This window comes from Sturnus vulgaris, chromosome 7 (genome assembly GCF_052056855.1).
Source record: "Sturnus vulgaris isolate bStuVul1 chromosome 7, bStuVul1.hap1, whole genome shotgun sequence".
In the NCBI taxonomy this organism is placed as follows: Eukaryota; Metazoa; Chordata; class Aves; order Passeriformes; family Sturnidae; genus Sturnus; species Sturnus vulgaris.
This window is the reverse complement of record NC_142249.1, coordinates 10588385-10608590: the sequence shown is the minus strand read 5'-3', so window position 1 is coordinate 10608590 and position 20206 is coordinate 10588385. Positions and strand designations below refer to the sequence as shown.

Here is a 20206-nt window from a genome sequence, read left to right as displayed (position 1 = left end):
TTCACTGGACATGATAAGTGGTTGGCTAATATTTTTGGAAAATCCCATGAAGTGTCACAAGGGAGATACTCATCCTTAATGCACGTGTTTCTCACTGGAGAAAGCGTTAATGAAATGTGTTTTTATTTGGGTCAGAGCAGTGGTACAGCATAATCCTGGAACTCTTCCTGCAACAAGAGAGAGATTTGGCAGGCATTATTTGTGATCCAATAAACTGGGACATAGGTTTTCAAAAATACACTTGGTAAGCTGTTACATCAGTTCTGTAGAAATCCAGTGCAAGGTCACGGCAGAAATGTTGTCTGTAATTAATGCTCAGTGGGACAGATTGTTCTGATTAACTTTGTCAGGAGAGCTTTATTGCATAGAACATTTTTTCTCAGCACGAATCATATTTTACAAAAAGATAGCAAATCAGGAAAAGATGAAGAGGAATTATCTGGGAGCAGTTCTGCAGTGAGTATTAATAACCACTGTGTGCCGCTATCCCAGGACTTTGGAATACAGCAGAAAGTTCTCTGGAATGTCTTGTACAGCACAAGAGACATTATGGAAATGAAACCATCTTTGTCTCTCTAGCCCTGAAATTTTGATACAAGATCTGTGTTTTACGGCTTGCAAATGAATTTGCCTGTGCGTTTAGGAATCTTAATTCCCATAATTTTTCACTGTGAATTGTGTACATTGCAATTCAGGCATTAACAGCTGAATCAAGAGCTGTAGCTTTGCTGAAGTTAGCAAACACATTATTAAAAACTGCACCACAATTCCATAAAATGTATATGTATAACTTAAAAATCTGGTATTTATAGATAGTTTGGTTTTTTTAATAAACGTTTTATGACTTATGTTTTATGAAAAATACATGTAATTCTAGACCAATGTTTACCCAATGATGAGATACTAATCTGTGTGATCTAAACCACTGAATTACAGCTTTGTGTGTCTGTCTTTTATAGGGCCCACTTGGCATAACTGGATCTCCAGGTTTTCCTGGTATTCCTGGTCTAAAGGTAAAAAATAAAATGAAAGTGTCTTTTAAAAATGTCAAACAACTAAAAATGTGCACTAGATTACACAGAGCTCAGACTGATGTGTGTACAGATCCCCAGGAGCTGCTGTGAAATCAGTCAAGACCTTCAGATAGAAGCTAAAACCCAAAGCCAAATGAAGCAATTGCAATTCACCACTGTTAGGATACTTTGCTTTCCCTTTTGCTCATGTCAAGAGGTGATGATGCCAATACGATGAGTGCCATGCTGTGCTTCAGAAATCTTGTCCAGAATATTCAAAGAACAGCAAGATACATTGCTAGAAGTGAGGTTGTGAGGGCAAGTTGAAGACGGTATGGAGGCAGGGCCTTCTAGAGCTGAAACTTCTTGTTTTGGCCAAGAATGCTTTTTGAGATGACCTACACTGGTAAGGGAAGTGCCTGAGCCCCAACAGATATTTGTGTGGTTCATCACAGTAGAGCAAGTTACAGTTGCTGCCTTTTGTGGCTTGGAGTGTTTGGGCTGCAAAATGAAAAACTTTCATTTTCTGCAGCACTGTCTTTGTGGCACTTCCCTCCTTTGCTTTTCAAGAAAGTGCTCTTTTCTTTTTTTTCTTCTTCTTAGCCTTGAGCCAATGTCTTTGAAGATAGAAAAGACAACTCATATAGCTTGCTTATACTTGTTATACATGCTTTGCATCCAGCTGCTCCTCTTTGTCCCTTTACACTCCTAAAACATAATAAGAAAATGTTATACAAGAAGAAACTCAATTGGTCAGGTAGCCAAGATCAGCAGATGTTTTTTTGTTTTTGTGAAGCTGGCAACGTTCATGATACTGTTTGGAAACAAATCTTAATAACAGCATCAAACTTAATCATAGAGTCATAGAATAGCAGGTTGGAAGGAGACCTCTAGGGTCATCTGCTCCAACCTTTCTTGGAAAAAGCACAGTCTAGACAAGAGGAGTGTACAATTAAATGATAGGCCTTGTAGTGCATGTCATAAAATGTTTCAGTATGGCTCAGCACGATTTTACCCAAGTAAATGTTTAAAAAAATTATCACATGATGAATCACCTAGAGCTTTTGAAAAGAAGGTACCTTCAAGTTTGATCATCAGATGATGTAAAATTGGAATAGTGCTTTGAACTCGTAAAAGCTCAGCAAATTAGACAATGAAGGCATGGGCTTGTTTTATGAAGATGTGATATTAACAGCCATCAGTTCCAAAAGACTTATATTTTCTATATAAAATTAAAATTCATAGAAGATGCTGGGAGGTATTTTTTATTATCCAGTCTAATCTTACAGGGATTTGATATTTAACATCGTTCTGTAACAGTGAGTTCATCTGTGCAAAAAAACCCCAAATCAACCAATCCCTGATGTGTTACCATATCTAAATCTTAAGCCTTGATGTTAATGAAGGTAAAAAAACACTTGTAAAATTACAGACACATAGTGGGATTTTAATGAGACAGATCTGTTCTTGATCTTATTTGGACTCCTGGACAGTGCTGCTTTTCTGCAGAGAGTTTCCTTGTCTTGTATACATTGGGGAAAAATCCTGTCTATACTTTTAATGTTTTCATTCACCTAGAAGTAACAGAAACAAAATGAGGTAATCAAAATGGTGTTTTAAGGCTAAGAAACCATTTCAAACATGAATTGTTTTTCTGTTATAAGCTCAGTATTTTTCCTGAGTTACCTTACAGCGCTTCTTTTTAGAGCAAAATAATCTGAAATTGTTTTCTCAAATGGAATCCTAGGGTGAAGCAGGTCCAACAGGTCCTCGTGGTCCTGAAGGTCCTCAAGGACAAAGAGGTGAAACAGGTCCTCAGGGCCCAGCTGGGTCACAAGGTCTTCCTGTAAGTACATTGAATTGAGTTCCTCAGTTTTCAGCTTGTGCATGTTCACCTGTTTATGGGGGTTCTTAGTGCCCCACCTGACGACAGAGTTTTACTCAAATTACCTTTTTCCCAAGGAAAAGAAGTCTCGTTCCTTTGTTTTGTGCTAATTGTATTGATAATAACTATTTATTTTATTAAAAGTTAGAAAACTGAAAGTAACACAGTCTCAATACAGTCTCAGTATAATATACTTAAGCCTAAATGTAAGATCCTCAACATTAAAAATCACATTAACTTGCATGCTTTATTGCTCTTTTTAGCATTTGCATATGTTGCTGCATTTATTTAATAACCTTTATTTTCTGGTCTTGTAAAGTGGATAAAATAACTATCTTCTGCTTTTGTGATTGATGTCCATCTCATTAAAATGATTTTTAATGATTGTTATCTTCTCTTTAGGGCGCTGAAGGGACAGATGGTTCCCCTGGTGCAAAGGGCCCTACTGTAAGTAATCATATTTCCTATTGATGAAATTGTGTACGTTAATTTATTTTATTTCCTTATTCTGATTGTGTTTCCTTCCTGTGCTTCCTGTTTGTATTTGCAGGGCTCTCCAGGCACTGGAGGCCCCCCTGGATTATCAGGTCCCCCTGGTTCCCCTGGACCACAGGGCAGCACCGGCCCCCCTGGGATTCGAGGCCAGCCGGTAAGGGGGGCTCTGTCTTTTTGGGAATTGTAGTGTCTGGCACATGTGTCACTCCATGGAACTGAAGCAGGGGTTAGCAGTGGGCTTCCAGTGGCATGCCAGGGAGAGTGCCAAGACTCAGATCCTGTGAATCTGCTGTGTATCCAAAATGCCGCTACTTCTTTGGAAAAGAAGTGTTCTTTATAAATCTGGGAAAAGAGATTTGTTTAAGTTTTTGTCTCCATAACATAATAAACAAGCGTAATAAGGGTAAAGAAAAACCATTATAAGCCTCATATTATACAGCCTACAATTAGTGACTAAACTAGGAAAATTTTGTTTCATGGTATAATACAAGATGGTGAAGTGGTTTATGCAGACTTTTAACTTTACTGGTGCTGTTCATGTGTTTGTTTTCAGGGAGACCCTGGTGTCCCAGGTTTCAAGGGAGAAGCAGGACCCAAAGGTGAACCTGTAAGTCTCCATGTAGTTTTTAAGATGAAGAGGAAACACAGAGACTTATAACCATGTAACTTTTGGGAGAAAACCAACTCTACAGAGTTTTAGTTGGTTTATCAACCAACCTTCAGCTTTTCTTTCTCACCAGTTAAATAAGCATGTAATAACTGACAAAAATATAGAGGTTAAGTAATAGTTTCTTTACCACTGTCTTCTCTGAAAATTTCTATTAGAGTTTCACTGAATTTTGACTCCCTTGCCACTTGACAAAATACAAATTATTGTGGGTGATTATAAGAAGCAGTGTACAGCCCAACTACAGAATTACAGTTTATTAGCTTATAAACATTGTAAAAGAGAAAAGCAGATGCTGAAAAGCTGTTATTTTTAACTGATCCAAGACCTCACTATTTTTTTCTCCTTTATTTGGAAAAATGTTTATAGTGTCCAGAAGAAAGTCTGTTTTAATATGCCTGAGAAATGGTGAGCTTAACAATGTCTTTTAAAATAACATTTTATTCTCACTAGGGCCCACAAGGTCCCCAGGGTCCCATTGGCCCCATTGGTGAAGAAGGGAAAAGAGGTCCTCGAGGTGATCCAGGGTCAGTAGGTCCACCAGGTCCTGTTGGAGAGAGGGTAAGAAATCTAGAGGAATAATATGTCTTAAAAGATACACTGCTAAGCTGAAAAACCTTTTGACCTACCCATGGATGTTCTTAAAGCTTGATTGTGAATGTAGTCAAACCTTATTTTCCTAGCAGTACTTACTGCTGTGTGTTATTTTTTTACACTGGATACTTTTATGTGAAGATTCAGGTCCCAGGACAGTATAGTAGGAGATGGAGATAGGACAAGCTAATCTGCAGACTTTTTCCTAAACCTGTACCACTGCTCATGTTTTCTTTCAATGAGGCTTTTTACACAGAAGGAGCTGTCCAGCATGCATCAATGAGACACTGATATTTTTATCACTCTAGGTCATAACCCCCCTGCCACCCCAAGTTAAAGTACCTAAGTAAGGAAATTGTAAGGAAATTAACTGAATCTTCAATCCGTGAATCTGGTCCTTTATTTGTAATAAGCTATGTAAAAATTAAGATAAATGTCTCATATCTACTGCTTTTCCTAGGGTGCTCCTGGTAATCGTGGTTTTCCAGGTTCTGATGGCTTGCCTGGACCGAAGGTAAATTAAATTGAAGTGTCCGTCTTTTATTGAATAGTTTGTTAGATCTTCATACATCTGGACATATAAAAAGAAATTGTTCCATTAAAAATGTCTGCTTCTGGGCAAAAAGGCAGCTCCAATTTACAAATGCCAAGAGGGAGTCTGAATGTTTTGAGATAAAAATTTTTTGGGAAAAGTCACTTCCAGTTCCCATGATGTTCAGCTTTGCTTGTCCCTGGCTTAATGCCCCCTCGTTTTGAAATGTGCACAGATAAGGAATTGACCTCTTCCACTATATTGCTTTATGTGGTGCTGTGTAGGAGGGGACTCTGTGGAAAATTACCTATTCTTTATGTGTGGTGTGATTTTCTAGACTTGTGCCTCAAAAACTATGGGTTTATCTGGCTTTCCTAACTACTCTAACACTTCCAGGGAAGTGACTCACACAAGCATTTGTCTAGTACTTCTGTAAATTCCTAACTTCTTGGTAAAAATATAGAGATGCTAAAAAGCTTATATAAACTTGCTTTAAGGAACAGACAACTTTTAAGTAATAATTTTGGGGAGAAGAGATAATAAATAGGAAAGTAATAACAGCATAAATATTGATTTGTAGCTTTTTTTGCAAAAGTAGGTCCTTAATAGAAGATGCTGTTTTTATTTAACCTTCTCTGCTGTCACTGTTCTAGCTATTAACTATCAGCTCGCTGGTGTCTTTCTAGGGAGCCCAGGGAGAGCGTGGTCCTGCAGGATCTTCTGGACCTAAAGGAGGTCAGGGAGATCCTGGACGTCCTGGTGAGCCTGGCCTTCCAGGAGCAAGGGTAAGGGACTGAGAGCAGTATCCTATAATCCCTGGTACCTTGCATTTTCGAAAGGCAGCAGTGGATGTTTGGGAATTCAGAAGCTGTTATGCAAGGGCTGACTGGTTTCAAGGGGGCTGAAGGCCATAAGACCTGCCTTTATTTCCTGATGATGTTGGGGAAGCACAGGTTTTGTCTTAGATAAAGGAGAAATAGTCCTGATTGAGAACATCTGATGCACATGAGGAAGTGTGTTTGTAAAGCACAGCTGCCACAGGTAACATGTATTGAAGGCCAACCTTCATTAACTTGGGGATTGATAACATAGAAGATTGAGTGGTACATATCAACTGGGGAGTTTTTTCGGGAAAATTATTGGAGGATAATTCAAAATATCAGAAAATAGGATAAAGGGAGCAGTAAAATGTGATATAGATCATGGCAGAAATAAAGATGAGCCTGTGAGAAGCTCAAGAGGTGTAAAGCAAGAAAAGAGAGGATAGAAAGAAGAAAGATCAAAGGCAGTGAGAGGTGAAGCTGTAAAGTGAAGATAAGGATGAAGACCTTTGACATAGGCAAGTTTGTGCTATGGTAGTAATTGAGCATTTATTTGGTATTTATTTATATTTCTTTATTGTTATAGAATTATAGACCTAACCCTAACACCAATATTATTCCTGCTTTTAGGGTTTGACAGGAAATCCAGGTGTTCAAGGCCCTGAAGGAAAACTTGGCCCCTTGGTAAGTGACAAAAATAAGTCTTTTCAGTTAATGTCACAGTAATTCGAAGGTCCCACCTCACTGAAATTGCTTTTATTAACATGAGTTGTCTTTATCTATTAAGGCTCATCTTCTCTTTTGATAGTTCATTTTACATTCCTAACTTCACATTTAGTACCAATAATGTTTGTTTAGTTTTGTCTGTGTAGCAGTGTCTCTTGCTTACCAGCTGCTGCATCACTGTCAAATGTTTGAACTAAATATTTTTCTAGTTGTTGCTTTAAGGACACAATAAATTATTTGTACATGAATCAGTTCTAATAATTGCACAGCATTTGGGTAAATCCAGCAGTATGGCTATTGCTATGTCTGCTCTAAAGACATTTTGACTGATAAGTGAAGCCCCAAACCAGTTTAATGTTATTTTCTTTATGTATACAAGCATTTTCTTGGGTTAATAAGTTCATGTGAATAAATATATTTATAATTTAACGTGGAAAATGCTTTTATCTCTGCAGGGTGCTCCTGGGGAAGATGGACGTCCAGGTCCAGCAGGTTCCATAGGGATCAGAGGTCAGCCAGGCAGCATGGGCCTGCCTGGGCCAAAGGGTAGCAGTGTGAGTATGGCAATCCCTGCTTGACTTTAACCATTTCTGTATATTTTAATGGATGAAAAAACAATCTAAACCTGGTCATTTTTATTTCTGCAATTTAGGGTGACCCTGGCAAAGCTGGTGAAGCAGGCAATGCAGGAGTCCCAGGACAGAGAGTGAGTGTGGCTGTTATTTGTGGTGATCACAGAAAATGGTGCTTTTCTGTTGTGTGTGTCACTATACAAGATTTCTTCCTCTGTCATTTTAATGTAGGGAGCCCCTGGTAAAGATGGTGAAGTTGGCCCTTCTGGTCCTGTTGGCCCACCAGTAAGTCAGCTTTTACCTCTCTGCCTGCCTGCCTGCCTGGCACTCCATCTACTCACTGCTCTTTTGGCTTCTATTCTTATCAGCCTTCATGCCAGTTGTTGATTCTAAGCAAAAATTCCAAGAACATTTAGAGAAAAAATTGTTCTAGAAAAATTGCTAGCTTTGTATTAAAATATATGTATTAGTAGTCTAATTCCTTTACTAACCATTACAAAAAATAGTGCAAGGAGTAAAAAATTATCATAGTTAATTTTCCTGTCTTCTGTCTTTCTTGGTTTTAATGGAACTGGGTGTTTTCCTATTACCAGAGAACCTTTAGGGAAAGGATTTAAAAAAATGATTCACATCTTATTACAACTTTTAGGTAGGCCATCTTGTCCTGGGATAAGTAAAAATGTATAATAAATAAACGCCTAATGGAAAATATGCATAGTCAGAGAAAAGAAAAATTGTGGAGTCTGTGTATATTCCTCTTCTGTTTATTTATTGCTTCCTTTTCTGTAGGGTCTGGCGGGAGAAAGAGGAGAGCAAGGCCCTCCAGGTCCTACAGGGTTTCAGGTATGTGCATTCTTTTTTTTTTTTTTAATTAAAAAATAAACAGCCATGTCTTTATCAACTTAAATTGGAGAAATTCAGTCAAGTGATGTATAATATAACACAACTTCAGAACTAAGGCAGGATGTTCAGAATAATTAATGATCCTTAACTTTCGTATCAGCTGTGCACTAAACCAAACTGGCAAAGGCTTAAATATCAGCTACGTATCCCTTGAGAAAAGCTTTGGTGTTAATCAGTTTTAATTTGAAGATTTTCCAAAAAAGTTTCCAAATACATAGCAAAATAATTGTCTTGATAATGAAGTATTAATTAAATCAATATCTGTTTATATAGAACTTTACTATTAGGGCTGAGATGTCCTGGAAATGTTAAGGGAGGGCTGCCATCTCATTTAGAGAGGGGGAAACACTTTGGTGCAACTCTTTCCCTTGGGGATCTCTGAGGGTGTGCTCTTGTACTAAGTGTACTGCAACATTCATGATCTTGGTGTCCTAGTTAAGTCTGGATTTACACAACTTTCTATCATGTTAGTGACCATTTTAATTACTTTTTGCAGGGCTTGCCTGGGCCACCAGGTCCTCCAGGTGAGGGAGGAAAGCCAGGTGATCAGGTAATATATGTGTAACAAAAGATTAAAAAGAATACAATTTATAAAGTAGTTTTACATTTTCTTCTCTCTCTAATTGAATTCCAACTCTGTTTCAAAATACTTACTGATTGATGTAGTCTGCAAGCTGTCTAAGAACTGCTTTGGTGTAAAATAATTATGACAATCTGTGTTCTTGGACTGAGCTAGACTATCACCTCTTGCCATTGACAGATAGGATTTAGAGCTGGCCATCTACATTCACAGTACTTTGGAAATAAAAATGTTTGTCTCTCATTTCCATAACTATGAAGTTATGAAAAATGATTTCATTCTAATGGTGAATTTTGTTCTTAGGGTGTGCCTGGAGATCCTGGAGCTGTTGGTCCACTGGGCCCCAGGGTAAGTGTTTTCTTTCAGAGTTTAAGTATTCATATATATATTCATATTCTCTGAGGTGGGAAGTTGATGTGTAATATGAACTTTAACAACTAAGTCAGTATTTGACCTTTTTCCCCACTAAAAACATGGTAGTAAATATGAATATGTTTTAAGATGCTTTCTTTAAAATCTATCACATTTAATGATTTTGCAGCTCCTGAAGTGTTGTTGAGTACTAGCTGCTAAATGATTTGATTTATGCTGTGAAATAAGAGTTTTTAGCTTGCTGAGTAACATATTTCCCCCACCTCTAACAGTAAAAGCACAAAGCTAGTTTTTATTTAATCAGTTCTCCTAGAACTTGTTCACAAGTTCTACAGCACTTATGGTATATATAGGATTTTGTCTACCAGATTTCTACCCTGCCTTGTAAATAAATGATAATCTTCCATTTCATAGGGAGAACGTGGCAATCCAGGAGAAAGGGGAGAACCAGGTGCCTCAGGACTCCAGGGTGAGAAGGGCATGGCTGGAGGCCACGGTCCCGATGGCCCAAAGGTAAACTGAGTAGAGGTTTGCATTGCTGCAGTGATGTGATGTGTAATTCTCCTCATTTGCATGAATATAAGAGAGAGTTTTCTATTATTAATATGAAAGGTATCCCCATTGTATAAAGAAGGACACACAATTACAATTATAACAATATTAATAACTTGCTACATACTTAAATTGAGAATTCACAGTAGAACTGGGCAAAGCCATTTCTGAGCTGCAGAAAACCTTCTAGCAATGTTGTAAGAGCCATGCCAGCTTACACAAAGTCACTTGGCAGAGCTAAGCAGTTCAAAGAAAATGCTGAAAGCTTCATCCCTGCATGCATGTACCTGCAGTGGATGTGGTTAGGCCAGCAAAGTCAGGCCAAGCAGGGAGTGCCTCTAGTTACTTGAGACCTGTAACAGACATGAGCATCTCTGTCCCTGGCAACTTCTACCTGTACCTAGCTTCTTTACTAAACCTATGTGACATCCAGGTCAAAGAAGAAAGATTCTCAAGCTTCTTTTTTTGTCTGTTTTCATCTCCAGTATGCACTGATTAAATATTAATCTATTTGGAAGAACTATGGTACTACAGTTGAACTTCCTGAGTAACACAATGGGAAAAGAAAAGTATTTGAATGTGAATAAAGTCCAAATTTCAGATAAAATTATTACTTAAAACTGTACCCCAGAGATTTCAACACAGGCACAACATGTTCTGCAGCCTGGAGACAAAGATGCTTCTCAGATGAATAGGCAACAATTTGTTTTTTGTTCCAGGGAAGCCCAGGCCCTAGTGGGACACCTGGTGATCCAGGGCCACCGGGCCTTCAGGGCATGCCTGGAGAGAGGGGGATTGCTGGAACACCTGGCCCTAAGGGTGACAGAGTAAGTCTGTTTATTGCTTTCCTCTTGAGTAGAATGACCTGTCCCTTAACACTGCAGTTATTCCAGGGTATGACCCACTCAGCATGCAGTGCCATAACTGGAACTTTCTGGGTGTTTTCCATAGGGTGGTGTAGGTGAGAAAGGTGCTGAAGGTACAGCTGGCAACGATGGGGCAAGGGTAAGTAAATCTGTCACTCTCTTTAGACTTCTCTTCACACACAGGTTTGTTTACTGTGCTGGGATACTCAGCTTGTGGAGTTAAACACTATGCAGTGGTATCGTGGTATGTCTTGGGTTTACAGTCATTACCTCACCCTCCAAATTTTCAAGATTTTCAGGACTGCTGTGCACAATGTTTTGGGGTGTCTGTGTTCCAAGCTCCTATTTGGTATCATCAATAATGCGAGCTAAGAGCTCAACGGAAAGGATTCACAGTTGGTTTGGGATTTGTCTAGGTTGACTAGTGAAAAATACGAAAAAATGAATGGGCAGAGATGAATAGACAAAAAGCAAACTTTGCAGCTCCCAGTCTTGGACTAAGGCAAATACCTCCTTATTCTCTGCATCGAGTGGCCCACAGTCTATGTGGATTTCACAGGTGAAAATTCCTGTAGATATACTGAGCCTCACATAAGCAGGAAGTTCCTGGCACTTCTGAAAAGTTTTGAATCTCCATTGCATTAATAAGGTCTCTAAGTCTGCTCAAGATATATTCAAGACACATTGCACACTCTCTGCTGCACAGACCAACTGTCCAATCATCCCAATTGCACTGGGTTTTCTTTGTATGCACTGATCATTTTTCCTTCTCAGATGTTGATTTACTTTCTACATGAATTGAGAACAAATTGAGATTCTTGGGTTGTGCAAACCAGTTGGAGTACTAGCTGCTAAGCATTTGGAAATCTGAGATACAGTCAAAATACAAGGATCCTGTCTGGACTAAACTTCTTGTTAAAGAGGAAAAAATTTTTTGAGAAACCCTACTATACAGAAGCTCTTATAAAAATACCACCTGTGAGCTGGAATTGGTAATCTAAATCAAACATTATCCAAAGATACAGAGCAGTTCTTAGTCATTGTAGGGATGTTTAGAGCTTACAGTAGTTAATGAACAGGTGAAGTAATGGTGAGCTAAAGGATCGTCATAGGGAGTTGATGGGTCTGGATGGGGAGTTTGCAATCTGTTTGCCTGCCTTATGAAGAGATAAAGGACATTTTTAAGTAGTTTGTAAGACCTAAATGAATCTTCAGGAAAAACAATGGATACTTGAATATTAATTTAAAAAGTTAAATACTAACATAAAAAAAGCACAGACCTCTGTGCAAGTGGGGGGAAAAAAGACTTAATTTTTTTGAGAGAGCAAAATAAAGCTGGGGCTTTTTTAAAATATATCATTGTCCTTATTTATGAATACTGCATAAAGCAGATCATGAACTTAGAGAAGAAAGAGCAAATGAAGGAAAGCAGATCCTTTGTGGAGAGTTTGGTCATTGGGAGAGGAAATGCAAGTCAATTTTAGATAAGGAAGACAAAAGAAGTTTCCAGAGATAAAGTAGAAGAATTCAAAGGAATGCAAAAGGGAATGGTAACATATGAGAAGTTTTAAATTACCTTTTCTGGAGCATCACTTTTCTAACTTCCTTTCATCTTAATTTGTTCAAAAGGGTCTCCCTGGTCCAATAGGCCCAATGGGTCCAGCAGGTCCCACGGGTGAAAAGGTAAATAGATTTTTATTCCATTCCCTACTGAAGTTTCTTAATATTTTCAGACTTCATTAGCGTTTTAATGACCAAACAAGTAAATTACTTGGGAAATAAAACCCATTCATTTTGTTTTAAGGGTGAACCAGGTCCTCGAGGTCTAGTTGGTCCTCCTGGTTCTCGTGGAAACCCTGTGAGTAAACATGCTTTGTTTTTGTCTGGTATAAGTTAACAATACCTAACGCTGATCCAAACTCCAGGCATTTTTCTTATTTGCTGATATATTTTCCCCTTTTCCTTTCCCTTTCTCTGTAGCCAAATGTGAAGTTCTGACTTGTCGCTGTGCACTTGCAAAAGTATTACCAGATTTTCTTCCTGTGACCTATACTTGTTTTAGGACAAACTTTATAGAGCTACCCTCACTTACCTCACTCCTGAAACTATGCCACCACTTGTGATTGTGTCAATGTTTTTAAGAGCATGCCCCTAGCAGATACCACTGTACATAAACAAATATTTAATAGGCAAAGTGCAGAGGTAATCCTTAGTTCATTCAGTTATATAACTCTTGTCATCCTCCATCTCTTAGTGATTTGATGTATTTTAAGGGTTGACTTCAATTAGGGCATTAGAGGCTCAGCCCTTCTAGATCCTTCATACTGCTTGAAATTGATTATGTCCCTGTCATAAATCAGAACACTCTTATTTCCAGTATAATTTGGAGCAGCTTCCACCCTTTTAGGGAGTGCTGGAGTTGGCAGCCTTCAGCTACTTTTTTTCCAAGCAAATGTTGTGTGGAAAGCTCAGTCAAAGCCTTTTGTGACCTTATAGAAGAGTACATCTTTGAACTACTGTTTTTTTTCCCAGTGTGATTGGAGTGATAGGTTGAATGAAGTGTGTGCTCTTTGGCCATTCCTGGAAGGGGTGGGTTGTGACCAGAATTTCTCCTAATGCTGTGTTAATGCTTGCCTGAGCCTTCCATCTCTGAATTCTGAAAGCTCACTGTAATCCTGAACACATGGCAGCTTTTAACATCATGGCTAAACATCCTTTATTTTATGATTAAAAGATCATTTGATTCTGATTAATAGGACAAAAGTATAATGACACTTATGATACTAAATAGTTAACATCCTTTCTGATATTGAACTCTAACTGGTACTGCCTGTAGAAAGATGGTTGTAAATACAGTTATTTCAATTTTTCTGACCAGGGTTCCCGAGGAGAAAATGGCCCAACTGGCGCCGTTGGTTTTGCTGGCCCTCCGGTATGTGTTTTGGAACACTAATGAGTTTCCTTTGCTCATGCTTTGACACACTTCATTTCCTTCATTATGAATAATATTGTGGTGTTCTGGATTGGGAGTCACATTTTTGCTGCAGAAAGAGCTGTTTCTTTCTCCCATCAGTATATCAAGTGAAGGAAAGGGCCAATAAGCACCCTCGACAGCTGAAAATTGGTTTTCTTGTCAAGATTATGTAATTGCTCACCAGATTTCATATTTTCATTAGTATGTTATATTGCTCCTTTGAGATTAAAATGAGGGAAGTTCAAAAGTGTCTACAGAAGGTAGCAAAGATTTGTGCCATGAGTTGTGAAGGGCCGAATGAGGTGATGGACCAGATGGACTCGGATACACTCAGCTTTCCCACAGCCTAAATATCCTGTTTCAGGATCCCTTTCACAGTCTTGCACCTGCTTCCCTTGGTGGGGAAAAAAAGCCTAGAAAAGACAATGTTTTTTTGTAACTGCTGAGGAAAATAGAAAATCTGAAGAGAAGTAAAATGTGAGCTAGATAAGTAAAATATTTAAAATGGAAATACTGGCTTCATAGAATATTTAGAAAATGTCATGTGTGGTCTTCTAAAGATTATGCTGAATTGTTAAACAAATGCAGTATTTTCTGGAGTGATTTGTCCCCTTGGTATTTTTTTTTTACCCTTTTAGAAATTCTCTACAGAATTACTTTGTTAGGAAAGATTTGGTGTTTTCTCCCCTGATGTTTCTTCTCAATATTATTTCTTATAGGGCCCTGATGGTCAGCCTGGTGTGAAAGGTGAACCTGGAGAACCTGGACAGAAAGGAGATGCTGGATCTCCAGGACCACAGGGTCTTGCTGGGTCTCATGGTCCCCCAGTAAGTATGACTAAAATCATGACAGAACCAGTGACACAGGCTGATCTTGTTAATTTTAAAAGTTCTGGGTGTTCACTATCATCCCTCTTTTTCTCCTTTCCTTTTAGGGCCCTCCAGGTGTGCCTGGCCTGAAAGGTGGTAGAGGAACTCAGGGTCCACCTGTAAGTAGATATTGTGTGTTCAGACCTGACTGCAGATAATCTAATACTGAAATTTTATGTAATGTGTGTGCTTTTCCTTATCTCAGCTTATTTTTTCAATATGTAAATATAATTTGCTCACTGATTCAGCCAAGAATTTAAAGTAACTAGTGCTGTGTTTCCTTTGATAAAGATGGCATTAAAAATGGGCTTTTTTTAGGGTGCTACTGGATTCCCAGGATCTGCTGGAAGAGTTGGGCCTCCAGGACCTACTGTAAGTTAATTATCATTTTCCTAGTAGGCATGTTTTATAAAATGGTCACCAAGAATCTGAAGATTAAATAAAGCAAGAGAGGTGAAGGAGTGTTTATAGCCTGATGCTATTGAAGAGAACAGTTTGTCAACACTGACTTCTGTGACCGACTGTTTGCATTATTAAGTAAAGCTTCAAAGTCTTCAGCTTGGTCCAATGCCTGATATTGGTCCAAGGCTTTCCATTGGGTTAAGCAGGCTTTCAACTGCAGCTCAAATTGCTCCAATGACTTCACTGCTTAGAGGAATAAAAAAGCCCAACTTATATTTTCCTCTATATTTTGCTTTTTTTAGTCCTTTTAGCGGTGACTGAAATTAGGGCAGTTTTTGGAAAAGAAAGAGCCTCTACTGGGCCCTCTCATTGGTGAAGTTACTCATAAGTTCCATTAAAATAAACTCAAAACAAACCTGCAAACACAAAATCTCTTCTGTTCAAACATTTTCAGAAACACTATTAAAAAATACTAGCTGTGGGTCAGGTTGAGGGTTGATCTCCACACAGAGAACTGTGTCATGCTTCATATGCCTTTTAATGTTATGATGAAAAAAACAACTTGCAGTCATTGTAAGGTTATCAAATGTGAAGTCTTTTAAAAGTATTTCAGAAATGAACAAAAGTCCGTTGAAACACTGATTTGTACCATGGAAATGAAAATTTTGGATATGAACTTTAGCTTGATGATATTAGAATGGGCAAGGGCGAGTTTTCTAGCAGTGGTTATATACTTGAGGTGAAAGAAAAAGAAAAAAGTAGGAAACAACAGAAAAAGTGTCTTTTAAAGATGTGAGTTCAGAATTGAAAATTGGGAGGCACATGGGTGGAGCTTGGATCTAATTTGATGAGATATTTATTTGATCATAAATGAGATGATGGCTTTTAGCTCATTTGCATTTGTTAGCCTCAGAGTGTGCATTTATAGTTAATTGAAACACAGTCCTCAGAATTGTATTGTCCTGGCCAGAAAAGGGCCCAGTGTAATGATGTGTTTCCATTTTTTTTAGGGAGCCCCAGGGCCAGCTGGGCCTATTGGTGAGCCAGGAAAAGAAGGTCCTCCAGGTCTTCGTGGTGATCCAGGTTCTCATGGCCGTGTGGGAGATCGAGGGCCAACTGGTCCTCCAGGTGGCCCTGGGGACAAGGGTGACCCAGGGGACGACGGGCAGCCGGTACGTCCCTGGACTGTGCCCCCACCTGCTCCAGCCCTGCTCTTATTCAGCTGCCATGACTGTGACATTGCTTTCTCCTTGTGGGTTCCAGGGCCCGGATGGCCCCCCTGGTCCAGCAGGAACTACTGGTCAGAGAGGAATTGTTGGGATGCCAGGACAGCGAGGGGAGAGAGGCATGCCTGGGCTGCCAGGGCCTGCAGTAAGTGATGGCTGGGACATGGGCCACCCCCCTGGGAATTTCTGTGTGGGAATTGCACTGTAGGGCTCCTTAGCATGAGGAGAAGCTGGAAAACTCCAGTTGCAGGAGTGAATAGAGAGAGAATAGTAAAGAACTTAATCTCATGCAAGTACATGAGGTGGAAGGTTTACTTCCTTTTTGTTTCTGCCATAATGGAAAGTCTGAACCTGAATTAAGTGAGTAATTAGCACTAAGGCTTCTGTCTAAAACGTTCCTATTTTACTTAAAACTTGATCCCTGAAAAAAACAACCCCACACTCTCATTTAGGTACCCAAAGGTCACTTGAATGTGAGTAGATACTCTGTAATCACTGTTTCATAAATTGTGAACTACAGCCTTCCAAATTGCCACTTGAGCTCTCTTCACTTTCATGTCGGATTTATAGATATTTATTGGATAGCCTAAAGATCCAGTAGATCAAGCACTTAAATAGACCATTAGTAAAAGGGTTGGTATGGAGGATCCATTAAATCACTTTATAGCTAAAGTTGGCCAGAAATTTTTCTGGGCTAACAATATTTGGTGGTGAAACAGAAAAATCACATTAATTATTTCAAACTGCATTATATTTTTCTGAAATCTAAAACACCATACCTATTGCAGATAATGACATCAGACTTACTGATTTATCTGTAATTTCTTAAAAATAAAAGGATATTAAATGCATATTCAATTTCTGTAAGAACCTTTTTTTAAACATTGGGGTTTTTTTCATTTTCAAATATAGACAGTATTTCAGTCTGGATTAATGAATAGCTTGGCAGGCAGCAGGTTCTTAGTGCTTTATTTGTTTTGTGATTAAAATTTTAATATGATGTTTGTCATCTTTTTTAGGGTACTCCAGGAAAGCAAGGTCCCACGGGGCCACCAGGTGACAAAGGTCCCCCAGGACCTATTGGCCAGTCAGGTGCCACTGGGCCTGTAGGTGAAGCTGGTCCAGAAGTAAGTATTACAACACTGTAGCATGCAAGAAAAGACTGGTGGTCGTTCTCCTTGACTTGAAGTTAAGAGGTGGAGGACAATTTTCTAATTCTTCTAGAAATGCAGGATTACAGAGTTAATCAATAGCTCTATCTTTATTCCATAACTCCAGGGACCTGCTGGTAATGACGGTACTCCTGGACGAGATGGAGCTGTTGGAGAACGTGTAAGAATATATTCTTTTCTTAATTTTCTTCTGCAAATCCCCATTTTATTATTGACTTATTGTAGATTTTCTTTTAATTCAGTTAACCTAGATGGAGAGCTTGTTCTGAAAGTGTATCACAGCTTTGAATATAGTACCTCTCAAAGCTGAGGATGCCTGGCTAAGAGGCTGAGAACATCTGCCTCCACAAACTCAGATTTGAGTTCTTATAGCAGGAATATCTTTGTAGGTTGCAGTAGCTCAAAAATAGACTGGCAGTGCTAAAATTTTGTTGCTTTGGTCTAGACCAGTTCTCTTTAGATAAACAGTTGAAATTCTGCTTTGCAGGGTGATCGTGGTGAACCTGGCCCTGCAGGATTACCTGGTTCTCCAGGAGGTCCAGGAACTCCAGGTCCTGTTGGCCCTCCAGGAGATGCAGGTCAAAGAGGAGAAACTGTAAGTGAGGCTTTTTAAAAAAATACTCTTTATCAAAAACTGTTGTGTATGGTTTTCATGCATTGCCTCACATTCTTTCTGTGTACAATCTTTGTAGGGTTCCCGAGGTCCAATGGGTCCCCCAGGTCGTGCAGGAAAAAGAGGTTTGCCTGTAAGTTGCCCATGGTCACTGTGGTGACCACACTGAGGAGAGTGTGTGAGGAATTCAGCCCAAATGAGAATGCCAAGCAGGGCTTCACTTTGTGTTCTGAGCTGCAAAGCTGCATGAATTTGGATATTTGTATTTGGACACTCCAGTAATGCTTTGGAAGCCTCTTTATTTGGAGCATGTTGCTGTCTGGATAATGGTAGGACTTGAGTTAGCAAATGGCTGGAGTCTGGTCTAAATAAGGGGTAAAGAAATTAATGCTGAACAAAAAGGGATGTTTTTAGATAAAGATGGCAGAAATACAACAAAATCACCTGTTCCCGTTAGGAAAAGTCCTTAATTCAACTCATGAACTTCCGAGTTCAGTCTGAAAAGGAAAATAAACAAAACTTCTCTTTTTTATGTTACATAAGTCTTTTACAGTCCAAGCCTGGAACAGAAGATTAATTGCAAACTTGGGAAATTCAAAACAATGTTTTCTGTCCCTAAGCAGATGTCATTTGAGAGACAGTAAAGTTTATTGAGTAGTTAATGATAATGATGCCATTGATAAAGTATTTGGAATCTGACATTGAGAAATTTAGCATGCGATTTGGGCTGAGAAATATAGAATTGAAAACAGCAGCCATGCTTTCCAATGATTCTTGAATAAGTGTAAGAAGCTTGCAATTATAAAACTAACAATTGTGACAGTAATAGGAGCAAGGTTGTTGTTTGTAGTTAGGGAATGTAACTTCAGTTGTACTTTAATCATAATGAAGGTGAAAGAAGCCGTGAGAAATAAAGATGCAGTCTGGATGATTTCATACCAAAAATATGCTTTATCATAATGAGTCTGTGAGATATCCTTAATATTTCAATCTCATCAACAAAAACAATTTGCCATACACAGTAAAGTGAATAAATATATGAATATTAGCAAAATTGATTTTGTAAATTATTTATTATCATTAGTACAGGTTCGTGGATTTTTTACTGTATTATGTATCTAAGTAGAGTAAATTTGCTACAGCTGTATTTAAGCACAGCACAGTTTTCTGTAATTATTTACTTATTCTTTGGTAAAAAATTAAGATTGTTGGAGCTGCCTCAACATCATCATCTTCCCAGCTTTAAAGGGGAAGGAGGTCTGAGTGCAGTGTCTAAAAGCAAATGAGGAAGTTTTGAAGTTAGAGTTTTTTTCCCAGTTCAGAATTTTACATTTCATTGTTGATATTTACAGGGTCCCCAAGGACCTCGTGGTGACAAAGGTGACAATGGTGATCGAGGCGATAGGGGCCAGAAAGGACACAGGGGTTTCACTGGACTTCAAGGCCTTCCTGGCCCTCCTGTAAGTTGTTCTGCTTTTACTATAATTTTATTTGCTCGGTACTTAAATACTGTATCAGAAACATAGTTATTTAAAGTGAAAAAAAAAAAAAAAGCAGCAAACTAGTTACTTTTTTTCCCAGAAGAAGTTTGAGTGGCCTGGTGTCTGTACTTGCTAATATTTTTAATGCAGTTTTAAAATACTGTTGCATGATGAGGTAAACCTGTTGTTGCAAGATGTGTGTTGTCCTATTCTTGTTCCCTTTGCAAGGCCAATCCCTGACAGTCAATGACCTGCCAGCACAAGATGGTAGCAAAAGCTGGTAGTTTCAGATAAGCAACTGTTTGAATTTATTAGAGTCAAGGAATCCAGTGCAAAGTCCCAAAAGGACTGTGAGAGCATCTCTTGCTAATATTTTCAAGAACTTTGTGATTTCATTGTCACTCGAATGGAAATATAATGGAAAACTTGCTTTTTTTGTTTTCTTTTTTTAAACATTTATTCACTGATGCTGTGCAAAAGCTTCAACGTGCAAGGAACAGCAAGTTCAGGAAGTTTCAACATGCAGGAACAGCAGCAACAATAAGACCCTAACACCCAAATTACCTTTTTACTGAGTGATAGCACTGTCATTTACTCTCTCGTAAGCCACTCTGATAATAAATACCTCGAAACCATGGCTTTTCTAGAGAAACAGCTTTACAGCCAAGAACCAGTAAATTTTATTAAGTTACTAAGGGATTAAGATAAAGTACCATCTATTGTTTATGTACATTTTAATGCTATTCATACTAAATTGTGTCTATCACACACTAATGCCTAAACACTAAAGTAATATGCTCTAAATGGCTCAATGATGTGATAATCTCTTCTATTTAGGGTCCAATTGGTGAACAGGGCAGTCCTGGCATTCCAGGCCCATTTGGTCCTCGG

At 38.7% G+C, this 20206-nt stretch overlaps 1 protein-coding gene across 1 annotated transcript in view; it reads left to right on the top strand.

Moving 5' to 3' along the window:
• COL5A2 (collagen type V alpha 2 chain) overlaps positions 1–20206 on the top strand; it is a 96557-nt gene that overhangs the window by 69392 nt on the left and 6959 nt on the right. Inside the window, exons 18-49 of the mRNA XM_088167773.1 lie at positions 960–1013; positions 2761–2859; positions 3301–3345; positions 3449–3547; positions 3947–4000; positions 4514–4621; positions 5115–5168; positions 5873–5971; positions 6638–6691; positions 7189–7287; positions 7386–7439; positions 7537–7590; positions 8095–8148; positions 8705–8758; positions 9092–9136; positions 9575–9673; positions 10432–10539; positions 10664–10717; positions 12208–12261; positions 12383–12436; positions 13457–13510; positions 14272–14379; positions 14487–14540; positions 14740–14793; positions 15834–15995; positions 16087–16194; positions 17069–17176; positions 17328–17381; positions 17709–17816; positions 17914–17967; positions 19187–19294; positions 20153–20206. Of these exons, the coding sequence (XP_088023899.1) occupies positions 960–1013; positions 2761–2859; positions 3301–3345; positions 3449–3547; positions 3947–4000; positions 4514–4621; positions 5115–5168; positions 5873–5971; positions 6638–6691; positions 7189–7287; positions 7386–7439; positions 7537–7590; positions 8095–8148; positions 8705–8758; positions 9092–9136; positions 9575–9673; positions 10432–10539; positions 10664–10717; positions 12208–12261; positions 12383–12436; positions 13457–13510; positions 14272–14379; positions 14487–14540; positions 14740–14793; positions 15834–15995; positions 16087–16194; positions 17069–17176; positions 17328–17381; positions 17709–17816; positions 17914–17967; positions 19187–19294; positions 20153–20206 (2421 nt within the window). The remainder of the gene's footprint in view (positions 1–959; positions 1014–2760; positions 2860–3300; positions 3346–3448; positions 3548–3946; positions 4001–4513; positions 4622–5114; positions 5169–5872; positions 5972–6637; positions 6692–7188; positions 7288–7385; positions 7440–7536; positions 7591–8094; positions 8149–8704; positions 8759–9091; positions 9137–9574; positions 9674–10431; positions 10540–10663; positions 10718–12207; positions 12262–12382; positions 12437–13456; positions 13511–14271; positions 14380–14486; positions 14541–14739; positions 14794–15833; positions 15996–16086; positions 16195–17068; positions 17177–17327; positions 17382–17708; positions 17817–17913; positions 17968–19186; positions 19295–20152) is intronic.